Source organism: Eriocheir sinensis, unplaced genomic scaffold, assembly GCF_024679095.1.
Source record: "Eriocheir sinensis breed Jianghai 21 unplaced genomic scaffold, ASM2467909v1 Scaffold562, whole genome shotgun sequence".
Taxonomy (NCBI): domain Eukaryota; kingdom Metazoa; phylum Arthropoda; class Malacostraca; order Decapoda; family Varunidae; genus Eriocheir; species Eriocheir sinensis.
In genome coordinates this window covers 279,435-289,774 of record NW_026111901.1, presented here as the reverse complement: position 1 = coordinate 289,774, position 10,340 = coordinate 279,435, and the positions used below count along the sequence as shown (strand labels likewise).

Below are 10,340 nucleotides of genomic sequence, written 5' to 3'. Positions count from 1 at the left end.
CTGTTGTATTCTGTTGTATTCTCTTTTATTCTGTTGTATTCTCTTTTATTCTGTTGTATTCTGTTGTATTATCTTTTATTCTGTTGTATTCTGTTGTATTCTCTTTTATTCTGTTGTATTCTGTTGTATTCTCTTTTATTCTGTTGTATTCTGTTGTATTCTCTTTTATTCTGTTGTATTCTGTTGTATTATCTTTTATTCTGTTGTATTCTCTTTTATTCTGTTGTATTCTGTTGTATTCTCTTTTATTCTGTTGTATTCTCTTATATTCTGTTGTATTCTGTTGTATTATCTTTTATTCTGTTGTATTCTCTTTTATTCTGTTGTATTCTGTTGTATTCTCTTTTATTCTGTTGTATTCTGTTGTATTCTCTTTTATTCTGTTGTATTCTGTTGTATTCTCTTTTATTCTGTTGTATTCTGTTGTATTATCTTTTATTCTGTTGTATTCTCTTTTATTCTGTTGTATTCTGTTGTATTCTCTTTTATTCTGTTGTATTCTGTTGTATTATCTTTTATTCTGTTGTATTCTCTTTTATTCTGTTGTATTCTGTTGTATTCTTTTATTCTGTTGTATTCTGTTGTATTCTCTTTTATTCTGTTGTATTCTGTTGTATTATCTTTTATTCTGTTGTATTCTGTTGTATTATCTTTTATTCTGTTGTATTCTCTTATATTCTGTTGTATTCTCTTTTATTCTGTTGTATTCTGTTGTATTCTCTTTTATTCTGTTGTATTCTGTTGTATTATCTTTTATTCTGTTGTATTCTGTTGTATTCTCTTTTATTCTGTTGTATTCTGTTGTATTATCTTTTATTCTGTTGTATTCTGTTGTATTCTCTTTTATTCTGTTGTATTCTGTTGTATTCTCTTTTATTCTGTTGTATTCTGTTGTATTATCTTTTATTCTGTTGTATTCTCTTTTATTCTGTTGTATTCTGTTGTATTCTCTTTTATTCTGTTGTATTCTGTTGTATTCTCTTTTATTCTGTTGTATTCTGTTGTATTATCTTTTATTCTGTTGTATTCTCTTTTATTCTGTTGTATTCTGTTGTATTATCTTTTATTCTGTTGTATTCTGTTGTATTCTCTTTTATTCTGTTGTATTCTGTTGTATTATCTTTTATTCTGTTGTATTCTCTTTTATTCTGTTGTATTCTGTTGTATTCTCTTTTATTCTGTTGTATTCTGTTGTATTCTCTTTTATTCTGTTGTATTCTGTTGTATTCTCTTTTATTCTTTTGTATTCTCTTTTATTCTGTTGTATTCTGTTGTATTCTCTTTTATTCTGTTGTATTCTGTTGTATTCTCTTTTATTCTGTTGTATTCTGTTGTATTCTCTTTTATTCTGTTGTATTCTGTTGTATTATCTTTTATTCTGTTGTATTCTGTTGTAATCTGTTGTATTCTCTTTTATTCTGTTGTATTCTGTTGTATTATCTTTTATTCTGTTGTATTCTCTTTTATTCTGTTGTATTCTGTTGTATTCTCTTTTATTCTGTTGTATTCTGTTGTATTCTCTTTTATTCTGTTGTATTCTCTTTTATTCTGTTGTATTCTGTTGTATTCTGTTGTATTCTCTTTTATTCTGTTGTATTCTGTTGTATTCTCTTTTATATATGTTGTATTCTGTTGTATTCTCTTTTATTCTGTTGTATTCTATTGTATTATCTTTTATTCTGTTGTATTCTGTTGTATTCTCTTTTATTCTGTTGTATTCTGTTGTTTTCTCTTTTATTCTGTTGTATTCTGTTGTATTCTCTTTTATTCTGTTGTATTCTGATGTATTCTGTTGTATTATCTTTTATTCTGTTGTATTCTGTTGTATTCTCTTTTATTCTGTTGTGTTCTGTTGTATTATCTTTTATTCTTTTGTATTCTCTTTTATTCTGTTGTATTCTGTTGTATTATCTTTTATTCTGTTGTATTCTCTTTTATTCTGTTGTATTCTGTTGTATTCCCTTTATTCTGTTGTATTCTGTTGTATTCTCTTTTATTCTGTTGTATTCTCTTTTATTTTGTTGTATTCTGTTGTATTCTGTTGTATTCTCTTTTATTCTGTTGTATTCTCTTTTATTCTGTTGTATTCTGTTGTATTCTCTTTTATTCTGTTGTATTCTGTTGTATTATCTTTTATTCTGTTGTATTCTGTTGTATTCTCTTTTATTCTGTTGTATTCTGTTGTATTCTCTTTTATTCTGTTGTATTCTGTTGTATTATCTTTTATTCTGTTGTATTCTCTTTTATTCTGTTGTATTCTGTTGTATTCTCTTTTATTCTGTTGTATTCTCTTTTATTCTGTTGTATTCTGTTGTATTCTCTTTTATTCTGTTGTATTCTGTTGTATTCTCTTTTATTCTGTTGTATTCTGTTGTATTAACTGTTGTATTCTCTTTTATTCTGTTGTATTCTGTTGTATTCTCTTTTATTCTGTTGTATTCTGTTGTATTCTCTTTTATTCTGTTGTATTCTGTTGTATTCTCTTTTATTCTGTTGTATTCTGTTGTATTATCTTTTATTCTGTTGTATTCTCTTTTATTCTGTTGTATTCTGTTGTATTCTCTTTTATTCTGTTGTATTCTGTTGTATTATCTTTTATTCTGTTGTATTCTCTTTTATTCTGTTGTATTCTCTTTTATTCTGTTGTATTCTGTTGTATTCTCTTTTATTCTGTTGTATTCTGTTGTATTCTCTTTTATTCTGTTGTATTCTCTTTTATTCTGTTGTATTCTCTTTTATTCTCTTGTATTCTGTTGTATTCTCTTTTATTCTGTTGTATTCTGTTGTATTCTCTTTTATTCTGTTGTATTCTGTTGTATTCTCTTTTATTCTGTTGTATTCTGTTGTATTCTCTTTTATTCTGTTGTATTCTGTTGTATTCTCTTTTATTCTGTTGTATTCTGTTGTATTCTCTTTTATTCTGTTGTATTCTGTTGTATTCTCTTTTATTCTGTTGTATTCTGTTGTATTATCTTTTATTCTGTTGTATTCTCTTTTATTCTGTTGTATTCTGTTGTATAACTGATTTTTATGTTTTGGGGGGAATTTCACGCAAGTTTTCCAGGCCGATATTACCCTTAATATTGAGTGTAGCGTTATGCAGAGGCCAGAAATGAACTCCCCGTCTCGTTTTACCCAAGAAGAGTCACCGTTTTCATGAAAATAACCTCAAATAACATAAATATAGCTGATTTTCATGTTTTTGGAGGAATTTCACGCGAGCTTTCCGGGCCAATATCTTCCTTAATATTGAGTGTAGCGTTATGCCGAGGCCAGAATTGGATTCCTCATCTCGTTTTACTAAAACAAAAGTCACCGTTTGCATGAAAATAACATAAATATAGGTTATTTTCATGTTTTGGGGTGAATTTCTCGCGAGCTTTCCGGGCCGATATCTCCCTTAATATTGAGTGTAGCGTTATGACGAGGCCAGAAATGGATTCCTCGTCTTATTTTACCCAAGAAGAGTCGCCGTTTGCATGAAAATAGCTTCAAATAACATAAATATAATTGATTTTCATGTTTTTTTGATAATTTCACGCTAGTTTTCCGTGCCGATATCTCCCTTAATATTTAGTGTATCGTTATGCCGAGGCCAGAAATGGATTCCTCGTCTCGTTTCCTTCTCGTTTAGTCGCCTTTTGCAGGACATGGCCGCTTTTTATTTTATTTTTTTTATTTTTCTAGGGACCCAAAGTATAACACTTTCACCTCAAGTACGAGAGTCCAGTGCGGGACACCTGCCGATCTCTGAGCCCCACACTGCTTTTATCACCCAAATAACCGCCTTCACATATGATTATTGTTTAAAGGGTTAATTATTGGGGCTTCTTGGCATCAGGTATGGGTCAGAAGCCGGTAAATGCGCGGCTTTGAGTACGATAATCTAGCATCGGTGCGCGGTAAAAAATCATAACACAGCTGATCGTCCACGCAGTTCCTCCTTCACGACGTGTTTTGAGAGGTGTTTGCAGTGTTTTTGGCGGTAAGACAGTGTATTTTACGTTCATGGTACAGAGGAAGTGTCAAACTACCACCAGGGTCATTTAATAACCATGAAAATGCTTACAACGCCTACGGAAGCCTTGTCAAATACGTGTTTATAGGTGACGAGTTTTGACCCCGCGCCGTATCAGCTGTTCTTAAGAGGTCATAAAGGAGATGAATCGTGTTCCCGTGAGTGACTTTTAACGTTCATGGTACAGAGGAAGGGTCAAGCTACCACCAGGGTCATTATCTACCTCTGGAAATGTCCCCCACAACGCCTACGAAAGCCTTGTCAAATATGTGACTCATTGACCTCAAGCATCAACCGCCCAAAAATCATGTTACCGTTGATGAGGTTTCAGGCCCTGCTGCTGCTCTGCTTCTAAAAGGTGAAAAAAAATGATTAATCGCTTTCCCGTGAGTGTTTTCTCACCTTCATAGTACAGAGTTACGTCATGTGACGGACGAGTGTGTGACGTGACAGCAGTGTTTAAATGTGTTACGTGATCCCAGAGAGTGTTACACGTTGTGACATTAGTAGTATTCTGTTACCTGGATACATGATAGGGCTGTTACTGGCTGTGTTACGTCACTGTGTTAAGGTGACGGGCTGTGACGTGGGCTCTCAGGTGTTATGCAGTGTTAACAGTGCCACCGACAGTTCCAAGTTCAGCAGGTGTTACGTGATGCAAGACAGATTAGTTACCCAGTGTTACAGTGTCTTGTTAACCACCTACCTGGTGTGACCCCCCTCCTGTGATGTGGGCTCAGCCAGGGTGTTTAATATGCAGTGCCACAGACAGTGTTATGTTACCAGGCAGTGTTCACAGTGGCATAGATTCGTGTGGTGCCAGAATCAGTGTGATGCCAGCCATTCGTGCCGTGACGGCAAATGTATAGAATAACACCCATGTGACCCTAGGACCCTGTACAGAGGCTTCGGGAATATTCGCACTGCTGTGATGTAGTACTCTTGTTAATTAAAGTTAATCTCACGTCAAGGCTGACCTGACCAGGGCTACAGCAGGTCACACAGGGCTGTCACCTACCAAAACAACCCTCGCTTATCATCACCACAAGCTCTTTAGTGGGTGTGCGTTTAGGGCAGGCTGTGGTGGTAATTACAACATTTCTAGCACATCCAGCCTGGTTTTGACAAGCCAGCAGACGTGTTTAGGTTACAAGGGGGGTACTTTTCCACGCAGGCTCTTCCCTTTCTTCACCCCGGAGCTCGCAGTCTCTCTCTCTCTCATGTACCTTTAAGGAAGAAAGGGCCATGGAAATTTTACAGTAAAGAGAGAAATAAGAGGAAATTACTACCCTTAACTTACACTACTGGTAACCTAAGCTGTGGGGGAAAATGACTTCATTACATAAGAACATAGAAATACTTATTCCTGCTTTGGTCAGTATATGATGCTCTTTATTATGGGGATGCTGCTATTTTACAGAAACCGTGCGCTGAATGGATGACTTTTTAATGCTGGAGGTCCACTCCCTGACGCCCCGCCCTGCACGTCACGACCTGCCCCGGCATCAGTTGGTAAATAATGCGTAGTACTGTTAATGGTTATCCAGCACACAGCTAGGTGGGCAATATTGTTGTCATATATATTACCCATGAGCTGGTTCTGTTTAAAGCAAGAATTATTACCTCATAAAACCTAACGTGTGCCGCTGATGCAATACATTGTCCGAGGTGTGATCGGATCGCTAGGAAGTTTAGTGTTATTTAATTCTAACCTAACCTAATGAACAAGACCTAACATGACACCTGACTGACCTGTGTCTCTGCCAGAATACAATGGCTGTTATAAAACTTTTCACATTTTTTTCAGAAGTTTTCAATATTCTGTAAGCTGTTAGTTAGTATTAAGATACTAACATAATGTATTAAACCTCCTGTGAAACGTCGCTAATATGTATATTGTATACCACCGTCAGGGTAAGTGTCAGGGAGGGATTTTTAAGTGTCTTCCACCAAATTGTCTGAGGTGGTGGGCACTTTTTCCTTATATATATGATGAGTGTATTTACTCATGAGAATATTGTTTACATGAGTTAGTTTACTTTTACAACTCTTAAGCTGAATTACAATTATTAGATTTAAAACCTCAATTCCACCAACAGTTATAAATACTGTTAATCTTATAGCTCAGTTCAAATTACAGCTACTCTTCCTCGCACTCGGTCTCCTCGCTTTGCGCGGTGCCAGCCGCACGAGCAGCCTCCCGCCCCGGGCCTCCACCACCTGTGGCTTCGCGACGGGCGGCCTCGTGAGCACAACACATGGCCCTCAGGGCGTCGACACTGCCGATTGAGTCACACGCCTGGTACACTTGTTGCCTCAGTGTCACGTCACGGAGGACTCCCATTAACTTTCTAAGCGACAAGTACTCCAACAAATCTGTGCTACGCTGTTGGCACTTAAAGGCACAGTCTGTCGCTTTCTGTGTGCACTTGGTTATGTACTCACTGACACACTCCTGCTCCTGCCTCGCTCCAAAGAACTCTGCCCACTGCACTGCCTGTGTATATGGCCGAAGGACGAGCTTGCCGATGGCGTCCAAGGCCGTGGGTGGAGTCAGGGTGCTCCACTGGTCCATAGTGAAGCGTGCGTCCAGGGCCCACTGCAGGGCAGGGACGCATTGGAGCCTGATGTGTTGCACTGCCTCCTGTGGCAGCCACCTGCACAGAAGCAGCCAGCACTCCATGGACCTCCTCCGTGACTTAAAGGCGGCTGGCGACATCTCCAGCTCGCACTTCTCTGGAGCGGAGGCTGGTGACGGCCGGGGAGTGTGGTCAGTTAGTAGGTCCAGACTTCCGTTCACTGTGCCATGTAAGATGTCTGGCTAAGGAAATGCAGGGCGTGTGTGCTCCCGTTTACTGAGTGAGTCAACAACTGACAGAGGTTCTCCTCGCGGGTGCGGGCGCAGGCAGAAAACATCTCGTACATCCAACAGGAACCCCCTTATATGGGCGGTTGCCTACGTCACTATACGTCGTTACTACGTCATAACCATTGACTTTACACATAAGGCACTGAGGGTGCACTCTATGATATGGTCACATCCTCATAAGTACATAAGAGTGAATATTCCTGAGTATTCTACATGGCTTGGGTTTACATGATTCTCGTCCTTTAGCGTGGTGCTGTCGTTGGGTGAAGTGGGTGGTTTCCGGCAGAGCTATGTGGTGGCCTGAGACGCCCCTTTTTACTTCCTGTGTGTTTCCATAATGGTTTGTTCTTCACACTGTCGCCTCGCTGTGCTGTGTTCTTCAAATTGTTCTTGTTATTAGATGAATTCTACCGTTCATCATCGCTTTCTTCTTCTTTGTTTATTTGTGGTGCTCGTACTGGGTCAGGAGGTGTTACTGCATCTGTGTTGGTAGATGTAGTGCCCTGCGGGGCACCACAAGTGCCTGCCTGCCTTTCACAGCCTTCCTCTTCTTGTGTGTGTGTGTGTGTGTGTGTGTGTGTGTGTGTGTGTGTGTGTTGTGTTGACTCTTATTTTCTTTTATTTTTTCTTCCTAACTGTTTTCCTGTCAACAGAGTGTCCAGAGGAAGGAAAGAAGAGAGAAAGGAAGGAAGTGAGTGGACAGCTTTTGGTGGCTTTTTCTTTGGTCAGGTCAGGTCAGGTCAGGGGCCGGGACATGCAGCTTTTTTTCCTTGTCGTCAGAAGAGTGTTCTGGCCACACCTGTCAGTGTTAGATTGGAATTATAAGAACCAGAAATTTGTAAGAAAAGTTTTTGAGGAAACAGTTTTGTTGTTTGGAAGAAGAATGTCATGGCTCTGTGAACCAGTCCTCCTCCTCCTCCTCCTCCTCCTGAGGTGGCTTATAGCAGCACGTGTAGTGTGCCGGGCTGCACTGTGTTGTCAGTCTGGGCAGCAGCAGTGTTCTGGGCTCATCCACTCATTGTAATGTTGGTTTTTCAGAGCGGTGGCACTGCCCGGCACTTCCTCAAGAAGGCTCTCCTGCCCCTGACTGGCTGGTGTGACAGTCTGCTGCTTCTTGGTGAGTGTAAGATGTCCGGCTAAGGAAACGCAGGGCGTGTGTGCTCCCGTGTGGGAAGTGAGCTATTTCCAGCCAGCTGGCAAGCCTGTCGGCGTAGGCCATGTACATGTGTCCTTCGTGCTGGAACATGTCGGCCACCGTCTGCTGGAACGGGTACTCAGGGGGCGGCGTCATCGCCAGCGTTTCTGCGGGCTGCGATGGGGCGCGTGTTTCGCATTCTGTGCATGCGGAGCGGTGGTGCCGCAGGTCCCCCTCAATCCCCGGCCAGTATACACACTGCCTCGCCCTCCGCAGCATGGAACCGAGGCCCTGGTGGCTGGCGTGTCGGTTTGCTGCTACCTGCTGTCGGAGAGCTTCGGGGATGATGAGGCGCACGTACCCCTGGTCAAACATGTATGTCACTACGTCGTGCATCACTGCCAGCCTGTCCCTCGCCCCATAGAAGGGACGCAGGGATGCCACTTCTTGTGCTTTATGCTGGTGCCAGTCACCCACCATGACCTTGGCGACTAACATCTGGTACGTCGGGTCGTCGGCGGCCTTCCGCTTGACCTCCTCTTCGTCCACCACGCGTCCCTCCCGATCGGTGCAGGCTACGACTGCGGCGGCGACTGCCCCGATGATATCCTCGTCCGAGTCGAGGTCCGCTGTTGTCAGGGGTGCCCTGAGAGCTGGGTAGCGGGACAGAAAGTCGGCGGCGGTGTTGCTCTTCCCAGGGAGGTATTTGATTTGGAATCGGAACTGTAGTGTTCGTTCCTTGAGCCTGAAGAGCCTGGGGTTGACAACGCTCGTCAGAGCTGTCTCCTAGGAGCTTCACAAGGGGGTCGGTCACGATGGTGAGGTTTGGGCATCCCAGCAGGAACAACCTCGCCTTTTGGAGCACCACGCCACCGCCAGAGCCTCCCTTCCACAGCTGCGTATCCAGCCTCGGCGGTGGTGAGGTGCCGGCTGCCGCACAGGGCCAGGTGCCACCCGCCCTTACAGCAGTATGGGGCGGAGGCCGATGCACAACTGCAGTACTGCTGGAGGATGACGAATCCGATGCCCTCTCGGCTCCAGTCGGTGATGGCAGCGGTGGGGCGGGTTTTATCGTAATACGTCAGACCGTCCTTGGCCAGCTGGCATATAGTGTCCTGGGCTTGGCGGAATTTCTACTGAAGCTGGTCGTCCCAGTACACGTGTCTTCCGGTTGGTTTCTTCAGTAACTCCCGGAAGGCGTTCATGATCGGCGCGGTGGCGAGGAAGGGGGCGAGCTGGTTTACGAAGCCATACCACGATCTGATGTCCGTGATGGATGGCTTGCCCGGCATGTGGAAGCCCCTGACGTGGAAGGCTGACGTGGGCGTACGGGCGTGATCTTAAGTGTCTTCCTTTGTGAAAATAAGGATATATATGTTTCATGGCGGGCTTGGGCAGATACTTAGCCCGTAACATAGTTTTCGTTTTCACGGCTAAAATAGATCTTTCCTGCACTAGTCTCATGTACCCACGTGTGCACGGGCGTGGAAGGCTAATGGGAGTAGGTGGAATTCGTAATTAGGTCATGTTCGATGTCGAAGAATGGGTAAATGGGGTCAGTAAATTGCGTGGTGATAATTAAAGGGGGCGGGGGCTAACGGTAATGGAGGGGGCTAATGGGTGTAGGTGGAACTCGAAAATGGATCATGTGAGGTGTCTAATACTGGGATAATGGGGTCAGTAAATTGCGTGGTGATAATGAGAGGGGCGGGGTTAATGGTAATGGGGGGCTAATGGGAGTAGGTGAAACTCGAAAATGGTCATGTGAGGTGTCAAATACTGGGTAAATGGGGTCAGTAAATTGCGTGGTGATAATGAGAGGGCGGGGTTGATGGTAATGGGGGGCTAATGGGTGTAGGTGAAACTCGAAAATGGTCATGTGGTGTCAAATAATGGGTAAATGGGGTCAGTAAATTGCGTGGTGATAATTAAAGGGGCGGGGTTAATGGTAATGGGGGGGCTAATGGGAGTAGGTGAAACTCGAAAATGGTCATGTGGTGTCAAATACTGGAATAATGGGGTCAGTAAATTGCGTGGTGATAATTAAAGGGGCAGGGGTTAATGGTAATGGGGGGCTAATGGGAGTAGGTGGAATTCGTAAATGGTCATGTTCAGTGTCGAATAATGGGTAAATGGGGTCAGTAAATTGCGTGGTGATAATTAAAGGGGCGGGGTTGATGGTAATGGGGGGCTAATGGGTGTAGGTGAAACTCGAAAATGGTCATGTTCGGTGTCAAATACTGGAATAATGGGGTCAGTAAATTGCGTGGTGATAATTAGAGGGGCGGGGTTAATGGTAATGGGGGCTAATGGGAGTA

General features: G+C 42.2%; 1 protein-coding gene across 50 annotated transcripts in view; it reads left to right on the top strand.

The window, feature by feature from the left end:
• The first annotated feature begins 606 nt into the window (after nucleotides 1–606).
• LOC126993109 (complement component receptor 1-like protein) overlaps nucleotides 607–10,340 on the top strand; it is a 110,377-nt gene continuing 100,643 nt past the window's right edge. For 25 of the 50 annotated variants that reach the window (XR_007747389.1, XR_007747387.1, XR_007747386.1 and 22 more), the window contains exons 1-4: nucleotides 607–3,985; nucleotides 5,439–5,530; nucleotides 7,541–7,578; nucleotides 7,926–8,004. Coding sequence is in view for 10 of the 50 variants with exons in the window: in XM_050851946.1 (XP_050707903.1) it covers nucleotides 5,453–5,530; nucleotides 7,926–8,004 (157 nt within the window). In the remaining 40 variants the exon portion in view is untranslated. The remainder of the gene's footprint in view (nucleotides 3,986–5,438; nucleotides 5,531–7,540; nucleotides 7,579–7,925; nucleotides 8,005–10,340) is intronic. The other 25 variants (XR_007747391.1, XR_007747392.1, XM_050851946.1 and 22 more) reach the window with 4 other exon arrangements.